This window comes from Lygodium microphyllum, chromosome 16, assembly GCF_053477565.2.
Source record: "Lygodium microphyllum isolate KBCC chromosome 16, Lygodium_microphyllum_v1.1.10, whole genome shotgun sequence".
Taxonomy (NCBI): Eukaryota; Viridiplantae; Streptophyta; class Polypodiopsida; order Schizaeales; family Lygodiaceae; genus Lygodium; species Lygodium microphyllum.
The window spans coordinates 36,387,342-36,402,335 of record NC_141150.1 but is presented as its reverse complement, the minus strand read 5'-3'; the positions used below and the strand labels follow the sequence as shown (position 1 = coordinate 36,402,335).

The 14,994-nt window shown below is 40.5% G+C and overlaps 1 protein-coding gene across 2 annotated transcripts in view; it reads left to right on the top strand.

Moving 5' to 3' along the window:
* The window catches only part of LOC148022702 (erythroid differentiation factor-like protein), a 94,121-nt gene that overhangs the window by 12,097 nt on the left and 67,030 nt on the right, over positions 1 to 14,994 (top strand). The window contains exons 2-5 of one of the 2 annotated variants that reach the window (XM_087695647.1): positions 3,851 to 4,156; positions 4,249 to 4,364; positions 4,494 to 4,716; positions 4,807 to 5,386. In XM_087695647.1, the coding sequence (XP_087551773.1) occupies positions 3,900 to 4,156; positions 4,249 to 4,364; positions 4,494 to 4,716; positions 4,807 to 5,386 (1,176 nt within the window). In that variant the 5' untranslated portion in view covers positions 3,851 to 3,899. The remainder of the gene's footprint in view (positions 1 to 3,850; positions 4,157 to 4,248; positions 4,365 to 4,493; positions 4,717 to 4,806; positions 5,387 to 14,994) is intronic. The other variant, XM_087695648.1, reaches the window with a different exon arrangement.

The following is a 14,994-nucleotide window of genomic DNA, read 5'->3' as shown; positions in this document are numbered from 1 at the left end:
AGTCTTTAGTTAGTAATCTTACTAACTTATTAATTGACTTACGAACCAACCAACTAACTTTTATTGTGCGGAGATATTACAGTTCCTTCTCGGATAGGGTGGTGATAACTTGATTTAACTCTAATTATAGGATGCATAAAATTTACATAACTGAAAATGCAAATGTTACCACTCAATCTTGGACAATGGATAGCATGTTGGCCCCAAAAATAGCGCCCCTTGGAGTATTTCTTTAACTTTTATTACAAATGGATGGAGTACAACTAAGATCCATTGATCTCCTTTGCTAATCCAAGTGCCTCTTGCTATCAAAATTGGCCAGCAAGCCTCCAAACCAATTTGCCCCTTAGTTTGCTTGGGGACTAGCCTTCACCTTGCTCCTTGAAAGACAAATTCAGCCCCAAATCTGATATTGGCTGGTTGGCCTCTTGAATCTCCTTGAAATTCCTCAATTTCAGCTTTTGGAATTCAAGTCCTAGGCCCTCAATTATGAGCATGCATCATGGGGTGACTATCAAACCCTAATTTTTGTTGTAAATTAGGGTTTACAGTAGAGATTGATTGAAATCTCTTTCTTTGATGGCTGTTGAAAAATGTTGAGATAACTTCAGAGATGGCAGGGGGATGAGAGAGGATGTTGTGAAGAGAGAAATTTCAGAATTTCATAATGAGAAATGCTAAAAAACTACTGCTGCCCTACTCAAACAACCATGGAAGCTGTCACCCATAGCTTAGGACCACCAGAAAGGTTGCTGCCTCCTCTTGTATGCTGTCATCTACATTGGAAAGACGTTAGGCTGCAATTATCTACTCTTGGAGGGCTCCAAATTGCTATTCCATGTTGTAGGACTGATTCTTAGTGGTTGCAAATAACATCAACAACCTCTTCTTGCTCTTTAATAATCTTCTTTCATCTCACAACGATTGGAATATACTTCCAGCAGTCCCTAAAAACGTTTTTTCACTTGCATGGGCAAGTTTTGCCAAGTGGCAGCCTTCTAATCCATTTTTCAGCATTATTCAACTTATTACATTAATTTTTAAAATATTAATTTTGAAAACTAATTTATAATTATTCTAGTACTCAGAAAATTAATTTCACTAGCCAATAATTAAATTGGCTAGGCCAATTTGTCTTCCAAGTATCCTTGAGCAGTTATTAGCTCTTATGTTGGCATCAATTAATTAACTAACGCCTAGTTTGTAATGTCAACACTGACATTTGTGGCCAATAAATTGGTCTAGGCCCAAATTTGACATCGGGTACTACCTAGTACTTATCAAGCATAGCTTATTACAACTTTTATCTTTGACACCTATTGATATCTCGGGGTCCTAGGTCCCACATTGTGAAATAATTGATGTGCATCTCACATGTACAAGTCACATTTGCACATTTGATCGACTTTCAATCAAACACCAAGCAAAACAATAAAATTTCACGTCCTCGTGACAATTTGTGGACTTAATCATGCAATTGAGCATATTGCAATAGCTGACATGCACACTAATAAAAAATCGACAATTAGGGAAACAAAATAATTTGCTGCATAAAATGGAAGTAGATAGGTGGCAACTTGTTTAAATAAAGGCCTGACATAATCATTGTTTGACTTGGGTAAGCCAAAGCTAGCAAACTTGGTGAGCATTTGCTTACACTCAGCCAACTTAACGTTCAAGATATCCCCTTCCTTAACTTTGGTGCTCGTATTGAGATTGGTATGTTGGGTTTAATCTTCCTTTGTATAGCAGTTGATAAGATGACTTTGACAATTAGATGCTAGGGGAAAGTGCTGCAATTGAGAGTAGAACTCATTATATATACTAAACCATGCATTAACTTGACATTCATTGTGGCATTATGAGCCTTTTGTTGATGGGCAAGATCAGGCTAGGCGAGTCAAGCATTGACCATAGCCTCTTGACCAACCAATAATATCCACTGCTAGGTCTTGAAGACCTTAGGACTCAAGCACTAGGTGGTATGCGTGGGGATTGGGCCCATCATGTATTTGGGAAATGCTATAGTGGATTCAATTGTGGAAATGGGCTAACTAGATAGACAGATGGTCATTGATTTTGTAGCCCAATGAAAAGGGATAGGCACACTATAAGTATGAGATGAGTGGATAGGCATACCATAAGCATGGAATGGATATCCCTGCATTTGAGTGGCTGTGTGTATAGATTCAAGTGGTGTGAGGGGGATATCCAACACAACCACACTAGGATAAACAAGTGTGCTCCCTTGTGGGTAGATTGAAGGTATAGTGTGCACAGGTGGCATTCTTGGCAATAGAGTACTAGGGTGTAGAGTGGCATGCACGTGAGGGAAAAGAGTAGGATAAACTAAAAAATATCTAATATGTAGATGGGAAGGATCTAATATAAAAAGAAGTTTTGTGCACTTTAGCTATTCAAAAAGAAATTGTCCACCATTGCTCTTGATGCACCCATGTTGAATGTGTACTGATCACAAAATTACAGCACTAGATGAGAGGGAGTCGAGCGTGTTGGCCATGTATGCTTTGATCTATGAGGAAGGATGTCCAAAGGCTTGGTTTGACAAGAATGTCAAGCAAGGGGACTTTGAGAAAGGTGTCCTCGCATTGCACTATTCGATAAGAGGACACACACAACAGATGAAGTTCCAAGGCCCGGGACCCTTTCACATTTCAGTCATGTTGGAAGAATTTGGCACTGAAAATGCATTGATTCCTTCACCGAGAAATGCATAATAATATCTTGTATGATTTGTCAATGGATGCATGGATTCCTTCATTGAGAAATGCATGATGATATCTAATATGATTTGTCAACATGTGCACATTGTTGGAAGCTTTACGAATTATTTTTAAAATTAAGCACTCATAAAGGATCTTGTATCCTGAGAGCCAAGGTGAATAGGTGTTTACAAAACAAAATTGAAAGGTTTTGAGGGACTTAAATGGTGGAAACTGCTAGTCTTTAGATTGAGTGTTCGAAAGATGATTGCCCAGCAGATAACACTAGGTTTCAAATTATGAGGTTGTGAGTTGGAGTCTTGCCAAGTGCGTCACTTGGTTGGACACCTATGTTCACATGGTGTGTTAATCTAAGCTCAAGGTCTTACCCACTTGAACACAGTTGATCCTGATTTCCTACTCCTCAGTAGGGTCATTGAGGAGGAGGGTCCTAGTGCGATCAAGCTTTGCTGTTCATTTGGCTTTCGATTAGGAATGATGCAAACATGGCTCTTTTCTGCTTTCTTGGCTAATATTTGGAGGGGAGGTGCTTCCCCAAGTGGGCATTCAGATGTGCATATTGTAGGGGGAGAGGGACAAATGGCTATACATGAGCCATTTTAGCTGTAGAAAGTGCACAAGTGGTGTCACACTTCCCCTTCCATTTTCAATTCTAGGAAAGCTAGAACTCTAGATTGGAGCTCCCTGCCGTCTTTGTATTTATGAGCTTCTGTCTTGCTGCAAATTTGTCTTTGCCTTGCTTGCTGATGGCCATTGGGATCATTGATGACTAATTGGTGGACTTCTAGTTAATCCTTCCTCATTTGATGGTTAGCTGGGGTAATCTTGGTGGGTCATAGCCATGTAATGAGAGTTGGGTTTCAGACTCTCTGGAATACACTAGTTTTTGTGGCATAAATAAGGCCAATGCTACTCTAACTTGTTACATCAATTTAGTGTAGAGATGGCTGTCAAATTTGAGCTCTTAGTAGGCTGGGCAATGCCACCTCCCCTTTTGGTCCAATCTTAATTTCCTGGAGCTGTACTCTTGTGTCTTGTGGAGGGAAGGAGGGAGAAGGTAGAAAACTGAAGTAGATGCTTGCTTATCATGCCTGATCTGCATGCAGGTCTCCCTTTTGTTTTTTGAAGTTAAGTTCGAAAGTGATTTGTATTGTGATGGATGTTGTACCGCTCCCAAAGCAAGAGCAGAGTATGGACTTGGATGCTTCTTTCAGCCAACAGCTGAATGTATCAACAGAGTCTGATGGGGCACCACTACATTGTGTGGGAAGTCTTCAAGTTCAACGTCAATCGAAGCTAGGATTTCTATGTGGTAGTCTCCCTGTTCCCACAGACAATGATGCTATGACTTGTGGAATCTCATTAAGCTCAGATGCAGCAATTATTCCTGCAATAAGTCTCCAAAATGAGAGGTAGATATTCTTTCAACATATGATCATTATCAAGGTCTGCAGATCTGTTTGAGTAGTTTGTAATCTGCATTTCTGGTATTATTCATTTGCAGGAACATTGCACCCCGCTACAGGATGCTCCCTTCACAAACGGACTTAAACACTCTTCTCTTGTCAGATATGGAGCATGAACCAGTGTTTTCATTAAGCTCAGGAAAACCTCCTGGAGGTCCATTTCATAACGTGCTTATGCAGTTTGTGAATTAGTGGTTTTGTGAATTTCATTTTGTATTTCAGAAGTCATGAAATGTTTTTTAGCACTTGAAATCACACTCTTTAAGTAACTTATGTTTTGTAGGTTTGCATGAACTGTGTAAGGCTTGGGGCAACGGGTATTATACACAACCATTGGCAAGGAAATGTGAAGATCTTGCTGTTAGTGGACTTGCTGGACATGGAGATGAGATAGACATAATTGCACCAGTGGAAATCCTGAAAAAAATTTTCAAAATTCCGTACTCCAAGGCCAGATTATCAGTGGCAGTGCACAGAGTTGGGCGAACTTTGATATTGAATACAGGGTAGCCTTTTGGAGCCCTTCAACTTTTCTTTTGAAGCATTAGTGTTTGTTGGGCTACTAACTAACTGCCTTTTTTTTTCTGGTTACCTAGGCCAGATGTGGAAGAAAGTGAAAATCTGGTCAGGCCAAAGAAGAATCAAGCAAAGGCTATGGAAAGATCATTGTTTCTAAAGTTTGCAATGCAATCTGTTCGAGCAGAGGCTTGTGATTGCCCAAGCAGTCATAGTTCTGAGCAGCACAGTCCTATTCCAAATCCAGCCACCCAAGATCCCACTAATGGCTATTTGGATGCCTCAATAGATCAGCATCTAGGTTGGGAATTCATGGGAGATGATGTTTTGAAGAAAAGCAGGGCCAGTGACTCAAGCAAAAGCTTGAATGCAGGTAGAGGAGGTTCACAAAAAGATCATAATCAAAGGTTTTGGGATTCTTCAAGAGTTAAAACAGGGATAAACTCACTTGACAAGTCTGGTATGATTGGAGAGCAGCAAAGGGATCATGATTTTATTCCAAGTGAACCTGGGAATCATAAACGACAAGCCAATGAGAGTTTTCTTAGGGTTCTTTTTTGGCAACTAGAGGAGCTACGAATGCTTCTTGGTAGTGATCTGCTACGATTTAGCAATGAAAAACATGTTGCTGTGAGTTTACACTTGTGGGAAATAGAGCGGGTAAAGTTCTTAGCTATTTCACAAAACTGCCTGTCATCTAGAAAGTTGCATCTGAAGCCATTCCTTTATCTGTAAGCAGGCTGACTGTGTTACTTCAGCTGGAGCATTCAAAAGAAAAGCCTATACAGGAGGACGGGTCAAAATGAAAAATTTTGTTTCATAAGAAAACAACTTAAAAAGGTTCTTTTAATCTGTGTACAAAGGAGCTCGGGGCTCTTGATATTCTAAAGATCCAACAGATTTGCAGTATCCTTTGAGGATGTTAGCATAGTTGCATCTGTACGTGTTACGGACTGGTTTGTATGGTATGCTACCATACCATACATATCTGTACGATACCAAAAAACTGCCCCCTTTTCCCCTGCACCCTTTTTAATTTAAAGACAGCCCCTTTTTAGTACCAAAAAACTGCCCCTTTGGTATCGTCATTGATGTATGATGCATCCACTCCCATCTATTTACTTGTAAGTTGTAGCACATGTTGCACATGCAACATATGCCATACATGTTTTGGCTTGTTACCCTCGTGTACTCATATTGTATACCCTAATGGCATTGCTATTTTGGCTTTAAATATGTGTTCTATCATCTTTAGTCCAAAATAATCTTTTTTTTTTGGGTACTAATATTGTAACATACCATATAACATATAAAGGTGTCATTTAGTACCATATTTTATTGTTCTATACTTTATTGTACTCCACAACTATTGATGTTAGTCTCTGTGAGAATGTCCTAATCAAATGGGACTGAATCCTTGTGTAGTTTTGTAGATACAGCTGATCAATAGGGGATGGATTACATAGACCTTTAGGTCTTCATTGTTTTGTCAATGGTTACCCAGAGAACAATGGCAGAAAATCCCTCAAACTTGGTATTGGCAAAAAGCCCCTCCAACTTGGTATAACGCAGCAGTAATATGGTGCATAAGGGGATATATCAGAGAGGCAAGAGTACAAGTGCCAAACCAGGATGTTTTGAGTGTCACCCACACTCCCACATAGTTCGAAATGCACCTTGGTACAACCACATACACACTTGTACTCAGCCTCACCCAGGTGTAGGTCTCCTTATTCATATCTTTTGCTTTCTGCAGTCACATATTGAGGAATGAGAGGAGGAAAGCTTGTTGGTAGCTAGTATCACCACTTGCCATACTTTTTGATGGGGCCGTGGAAATATGCTGAGTGACTCCAAGTGGGCCAACTTTGCTATAGGCCCCTTTTGCAATGTGGCCATGAGTAGCTGTTGACCCGTCCCATGTGCAAGTCATTGCCTAAATGTGTTTACCTTGGCATACCAGCAAGAACTAATTTGAGCTATTGCCGGTAATGAATTCTCCACCCAGCCATAGCCATCTTTCTGTTAGAATTTGCCAATATTATGGGCAGTGCCCAATGTTTTAGTCTTTAGTTCTTTTTCTGTTTTTAGTGTGAACACAACTAAAGTTATAAGTTGTGTCACCAGTCTTAGAATTAGAGTTAGAGTCAGTTAACTCTAGTTGAGTTAGAGCTAGGTCTATCTTAGACCTATCTTGTACCTTTCATTCTCATTTCTTTCAATTCAGCAAGTACACTCTATTCTTTTGCTTCAGCTCACTCTCATTGTCTCTCTTTTCTCTCCTTCATAGCTGGCTCTCATTTTCCAACATTTGGTATCAAAGGAGGTTCTATGTGCGGATTTAGCTCACCCATTGTGAGCCCATGCCGCCACGCCTAAGGTCTTGTTGTTGTTAGCTAGCTCTCTACCCGAGGAAGAGATGGACGAGCTGCTGTTGTTTCAGCCTGCATGCAGCGCAGTCCCATATGCAGCCTGCATGCAGCCAGAGGAGCTACTATTTTGGAGGAGCTGCTACTGTTTTCAGCTTTGCTTCTTATTTTCTCTCTTCTGCCCGCCATATTCTCAGCCCTGCCTACAATTTTTTGCAAACCCTAAAAAGTGCAAAAGCCCTAATTTTCAGATTTGAGGTTTTTTCGAAATTCTTGCAATTTTCCATCTATTTTGGCCATCTTTTTTCGAATCTCAGCTCATGCTACCAAAATTTGGGTTTTTTGTCAAATTTCGCTCCGGAAGTTCAAATTGACAACCAATTCAAAGAAATTTCATAATTTCTTTGACATTCTTGCCGAAAATGTTGGGGCTTTTGCCCGATTTGCAATCCCATGTGCGAATATTCATTGGAAATGTCGACATTGCACAATTTCATCGACATTTATGCAAGAAATGTGGAGCTTTTTGTTCTAGAGGCTCTGCTACACATCATGAGGTGGATTCTAGTTGTTGTTTGCTGTTGGCACGTACCCTGAGGTGACATCAGTGCAAAAATTAAAGTTGTAAGGTACAAATTTCTTCAATTTCTTTGAAATTTTAGAAAGAAATTTGGGGATTTTGCTTGACACGTATTCCAAGGAGGCAAACAAGCGGTATCGCAGTATTTAATTGCTGTTGTAGTCAGATTGAGCAAAAAAATTTGAAAAAATTCAATAAATTTTGGTAAGAATCAGCATTAATTATTGTAATTTGTACTTTTGAGAGTATGCATTACGAGGCAGGTGTGATACAGTAGTGCATTGCTGTTATTTCTTGGCCAAGTGCTGATTTGGATCAAATTGGGCACACTTTGGCATTTGTGTGACAGTTTGGTACTTGTTGCATAATCTAGAGGGGATTTTTGGTACTCTGAGGAGTATAATTTATATTTCAACAGAGAAGTATTTGGTTGTAGATTTTTGTCCATTATTGAGAGCATGACACATTAGGGGACTAATGATGAGAGAGTAACATCCTTGGTGTCCTTACTTAGAAGGACTAAGATCACTTTACTTGCATACAGGATTTGTGCGAGTAGATGCTCAATTTGGATGAAATCATTTAGGATACTAAATTGGTAAATATCACACTGAATAGGATTTGCGTGAGTAGGTGCTCAATATGGATGAAATCATTTAGGATGCTGAATTGATAAACATCACATTGAACTCTCTTCTATAGTTGTATCTTGGTTTCCACACCTCTTTGATGTTTGGGGGGGGTGCAGGAGCCCCTTACATTTGTGGAGTTGGAAGGTCTCTTGTTGCAAGAGAAATAGACTCAGAAGAATACTGCATTGCTTTCAGGAGATGTGGCTATGCTTTCCAAATTCAAAGGCAAAGGAAAAGTTGAGCAAAATGCAAAAAATTCAGGAAAAGGGTGATGTTGGATAGATCAAATAAGGTTGTCCAAGACATGGAAAAGTCTAAAATGAAGGATAAATGTCATTGGGCAATGTGTTTTGAGAGTAGAATATTTGCAACCTCCATCATAAGATCTTCACTCTCAAGTATAGAGTAGTAGTGCAAGAAAAAAGTGTTACAAAGATGAGAGAGAGATAGGGACAGAGAGCAAATAACTCTCAATGTTCTTATTCTTCATTATTCATCACACTTTCTCTAACTGAGTAACACAAAGTACAATGTACTACAACCTAAGTCAAGTAGTGTAAAGAGGCTTAGTCTAATTGTACCAGCTAAGTTTGGCCGACTTTATTACACACACATGTCATCTAGCTAATCTACTATTGGATAAAGTCGGCAGGTGGTAGGTAGACTTAGCTTGCATATCTCAACAAAAAGCATGTGGCTTATGTCTCTCCTAAGAGAACCTTAAGATCAGATACTCTTAAAATGAAAGTATCAACTAGTTTACTCATTAGATGAACACTGTTAAAATGTCTTTGAACCATGTCTTTAAATCATAACCTTAGTTTCTGCTGTGGATAGTCTGCCTTCACACTATTTTTCCGCTGATCAGTGTCTTACTATTTGTTGCACCCAAGCGACCTGTTCTTGCTGCAAATTGGCCTGATTTTCTGCCCCTGTAGCTTGTCTTTCATCTTAGCTTCTTGCATTTTTGATTTTCTCTATAATTTAATGGTGATGAGTGCATTTAATGTTGTGTCTATTTGAGTATTGATCTACAATTGGCTGGACAACAGTGTTTTCAGCCTTCTGTCAGTGTTTTTTGACTGTTTTCACTTGATTATATCTGATTTTGTAGTTGTTTCATGATCAACTCCTCTTGACACTATGTTTGAACTTGTCATTAGTGGTCTGTGTTGTGTTTGGCTGTACTCTCTCTCTATTTCTCTTCTTTTCTTTATCTTCTCATCCTATCCTCTCCAAATGGCACCTTCTTGCTATTCTATTTATGATAAACTTCATGGCCTTGACTATCTTGCATGGAGTGTTGCTATGGAAGCATGGTTTATGCATAAGTAATTGTGATACGTGGTTTCTAGAGCTATCAAGCGTCCTCAGCACCCACTCTTCTTCCAGATGATTGGGACTTGGACAACCATGAGGAAGTTGTGCCCACATGTGATTTTGATGATGCCAATGCATATTTTCCTCTTCTCTCATGTAGCACCTCTAATAGCAAGCGGTATGGGAGAAGCTTTAGATATTGTACAAGGCTCCCTCGACCATGCGTGCAGTTGCTCTCTATGGACAGTTCCGGCAGATGAAGTTTGAGCTTAAGGATACTACGCAATCTTTCATACTTCGTGTTACATAGGTTCAGGATTAGCTTTGACACATGCAGTCCGCATTTCCAAAGGCTCATCTAGTTGGAACTGTGCTCTACAAGCTCCCGTTGGAGTTTGATGGAGTTGCTAATGCTTTGCGGGCCCAGGCATCATCGATGTTAGTGAGCTTTACACATATGTCCTTGATGCTGCTTGAGTATGAGGCGCCTTTGCGATTACAAGGGAGGCTTTCATCTCAACATGGTGGCCTTGATGAGGCATTTGCAGCTTCAGAGAGGAGTGACAGGAAGAAGAAGTCAAAGACCTAGTGCTATTACTATGGTAAGAAGCGACATTTATGCAAGGATTGTAAGGAGTTAGTAGTGAGCTTTACACATATGTCCTTGATGGTGCTTGAGCATGAGATGTCTTTGCCATTATAGGGGCGGCTTAGTATGGTGGGCTTGATGAGGCATTTATAGCTTCAGAGAGGGGTGATAGGAAGAAGTTGGAGGCCTAGTGCTATCGTTTTGGTAAGAAGGGACATTTGTACAAGGATTGTAAGGCGTTAGTGGCTTCGAGGAAGAATAAGGAGAAGAAGAAGAAGAAGTAGGTTATGGACTTCTTTGATGAGTCATCCTCGTTCTTCAACTGCGACTCGGATCCTTTGATGTAGACCAAGGCCAAGGCATAGAAGGGATCATCTTCTTTCAACCAAGGGAAGGGCTTGGCTACATCTCATTTTGCTACTTTCTACTGTAGGTGATGTGGTCATTGCTTACAACTCTCTAGTGCTAGAGAGGGGGGTGAGAGGGCATTGAGGCGAGGCAGGTGAGCCTCGTCTATGTAGGTATACAGGTGCCAAGGATCCAAAGAGGGACCTCCTCTATGCATTGAGTGCAGTGTGACAGGTTTTGAGATCTTGGAGCTAGGATTGACATCTAGGTTCATGGCGGGATGTTATTCGACAAAGAGTGGGATTAGCTCCTAGTCCGAGCTAACATGAGGGGACACTTTGGCAGTCTGGCCAAAGGTGGGATTCCATGCTCACGTATGGTTAGAGGCATTGGTGACAGGATGGTTACATGTGCTACTACGAGGCATTGTTGATAGATCTAGAGAGCTGCTATGATTCTTCTCTATATTTAGGAGTTGGTGGGAGTGACATCAACATCAGGTTCTCTTCAAGGCACCTTGGTGGTGGCTTGATCATCCATGGCTTGGGTAACCATGGTCCTACTTTGGTGGTTTTTGTTGTATGGAGTATGATGAGTCATTATGATTGTATCAAATCACCCATGATTTGAGAGTGGGTGTTAGTAGTCTTGTCAACTCATGTGGGAGTTTAGGTATGTGCAGTTGTAGGTTGGGCATTGTAGTTTATTTTAGGTATTTTTATTGTCATCATTTTGATGTTTAGACCATTTATTGCTCCCTCCTCCTTAGTCTGGATCATCATCCACTTGTAGATTCTTAGTGTAAGTCCTATTGGAGAGAGGAAGCCGGTGCCAGTGCCCACATAGCCAATGATTCATTGTTGTATGTGATTGTCTTGTGTTTGGTATGGTATATGGATTCCATTTCTCGAGCATTTCTTTGAGTTCTCCCTTTACAATGTTCTTTTGTTTTCTCTTTTCTCGTGTTGTGAAGTCTATTACAACAATCTTTTGTCTTGTGTTTGGTATATGGATTCCATTTCCTAAGCATATCTTTGAGTTCTCCCTTTGTAGTGTTCCTTTGTTTTCTTCTCTTTTCTCTTTTTTCTTGTCTTATAGTTTATTATAATAGTCTTCTACACTTCCATCACTGCACCCACTTTTGATAGTATTATGCTTTTTGGACAACTATGGACTAGGGCGTATGTAAGGACATGCTCATGGCAACAACTAGTGCACATGTTTCTTTAGGTCATTTGTGTTATAGGCCAACATATTTGGTTTGGTATGTTACAGCGTAGAGCATTTAATAAGTATTTGTTTACTATGGAATGCTTTTATGCTCAAGATATGTCACCGATCTAGATCTTTTGGATGGCCATGAACATAAGTCTTGTGAAGTAACATGAATCTCTAGGGATGGCTATGGGCATAAGTCTTGTGATGTAGAAATGGTCATGGGCATAAGTCTTGTGAAGTAGCCATTATGGGTGATAAAGACGTCTAGTGGGGTAGTGTATTTGTGAAAGCATTATAGTGTAGCATGTCATGTAAAGAAGTACTCAAACACCATACGACACAACACAAATTGATAAAAGAACTAAGTAGGGTTAGGGCAGCTCAGAGACAATGAACACAAACGATGAATAAATAAATAGAATGCTCAATGAAGCTAACATACTATGATAGGTGAATATTGAACCTCGAACTCTTGTATCTCTAAAGGATCGAAGCAAAGGGTAGGAGCTAGAGAGTGTATCATAGTCTATACAGATCCTGAAACACAATAGATAACCTTCGAATGTGTATGACAACAGCAAATGTAGATCTAGAGAGTTTAGATCAGGCTGAAGATGTTTAGGAGAGTTCGAACAATGGGCAATAGCCGACTAGAGTTTGGGCTAGGAAAACATGTGTTTGATAATGAGTGAAGGTTGGAAATTAGTCACCAACAAATGAGGAGTGATGTTGATCAGTAAACAAAAGGATGAAGGGTTGGAAATTGTTGCCAATAGCTGGAGGAGGGCTGGTAGTAGGCACTTGGCTGATGGACAGCAAACTTGAATTGAGATATCCCTTGGAAAAAGGTATGGTCAATAGAGAATAGGGTGCCAACAATCTGTAGACAAGATTAGGGCTAAGTGGTGGGCAGCTTGTCTATTTATAGAAGAGTGGATCCTCCTAAATTAGGGTTTGGCATATGGGACATAGACACTCTCTAGGAAAATGGTCATTTGATGAAACTTCTGATCATTAGTATGTTTTGGGGCTGTAATAAAGAGCTAGTCAGGTATAATATATTTTTTAGCTCAACACCCCCTCTCAGACGGAAACTAGAACAACCAAGAAGGGATTGCAATGCAAAGCTTAGCCCATAATCATCCCAAGGCATACCACCCCAAAGTAGCTAGGGCATCAGGCCAAGGGTGTACATTGGCTACCTAAGGACCTATCAAGGCTATAAAGGTAATGGTAATTTTACCAAGGGAGCCCAAAGAATCACCTCAGAATGGCGAAGGCATTGGACAAAGGATGCTTGTTGGTTGCCGAGTGGCCCACAACAAACATTTTTTTTGTAGATTGTTTTAATCCTATTAAGTATCTTTGACCTTGGGAGAAATAAAAGGGATGGTTAAATCCAATACACCACAAAATAGACAAGCTATCCTGACCACACGTGGGCGTCAGTGAAGAAGAAAAGAATGCGAGTATGTGTGGAATCCTGGCATAGAGATTGCTCGGGGAGATTTCCATGTGAGCTACCACGAATATGGTGGATCTAGAGTTGACAATTTTAAAAGGATAAGCATGCATAGATGCATATTTACAAGGATAAGATGCCAATCCAGAAGGTAATGCAAATTGTCATGCTCAAGAAAAATGATATGCAAGGGTGCTACTTGGATAGTGCCCTTGTAGGAGAATTGTTCACTTGTCCAAGCACCCTTTTACAATCATACTTATCTTGATGATATAGATAATGATACAAAGTCAAAAAATAATGCCTTTGAAGCAAAAAGTAATCAAAAGCTTGGAGAAGGATAGGGAGCATCCATGTTGATCCTGGGTAGTAGGTACTGAAGAACCGGTGATTGGTTGGTTTGGTCAATATGTTTGCAAAATTGTTTGATGATGGCACAAACTCCAGGGCCTAACCAGATGATGCCTAGCTCATCTAGCTCTTTGGTAAAGTAACAGTACAAGCCTACGTGCTTTGTCTTTAGACTGATGAAGGGGTCACAGCTATTGAGAAACCACTTCTTTAATTCACATACTTCATTTAGGGTTTAGTATTGACAATCCCAAAGAAGGGCCGGTGTCCACATTTTAGCCACTTTTTTAGTGGGTGCTCACACAATGGTGTGCCACTCGAGACAACTTATGCCTATAAATAGGCAATTACTTCATTCATTCTTCACTTCTACCACCCCACCACTCTTTAGTTATTCTTCACCCTTCTTCCTTCGTCATCAGACACGTTTCTATTCTCTCACCAACCCCTTCCACTGCCCTCACACCCCTTCAAGAGGACATTGCGGTTCATGGCTCATGGCTGCCTTCACCCTTCCTCTTCTCCTTTAGGTGCCTTGTTCCAGCATCAAGCTTTGTGTTTGGAGCATCTTCCACCTAGAGTCACCATCATTTGCTTGGTATTAGCACCCTTTTTCATCAGGCTCTACCTTCACGTGCGTTTTTCAATGTGGAGATCTTCTCCTTGCCTAGCGTCATTATCTCCAGCTTGCTGTCAACATCCTAGGCTCTAGCGACAGTCCACACCACCGAGCATCAGTGATTTTATCATTCATCTATCACAGGGGCTGTTGGGACCTGCGTTTTTGCAGCCTAGCTTCTCTTCCATCACTTGGTGTCATTTCATTGTCACAGAGGTTGCCGGGACCTACGTTTTTACAGCCCACCGGCTCATCTTTCATCATTTAGCATCATCATTATCCACCTGGCGTCAGTATTTGGGTTGCTCTCCCTGCATTTGACAGCTTTGACACTTTGGGATTTGCGTTTTGCTACCCAGGTTACTCCTTGGCATCAAAGGACAGTGGTTCACTCCCTTGACAGCTTGTGATCATCTTCCATATCTCTGATGGCATTAGAGGACTACGGTTCACTCCCTCGACAGCTGTCTTTCACCTTCTAGTGATTACTTTGATAGCCCATTGCTCGAAGGGTTGCGTTTCGCTCCCTTTACTGTGCAGATTCCCTACAAGTGTTGTCATCTGATTCAAATAGGACAGTACAATTATCTTTTGAGCTTCGACTCTGCTATATCAAATTTTCTTCTCATAGCATAATTCAGTGCATCACCACCTTACTCCCTGCAAACCCTATTGTCTCTCTGTACTGTCGCTTATTTTGACATGATATTAGAGTATACATGTTATTTTTGACATGATATTAGAGCATAAGAGCTTAGAGAGCTAAAAACCCTATTTATC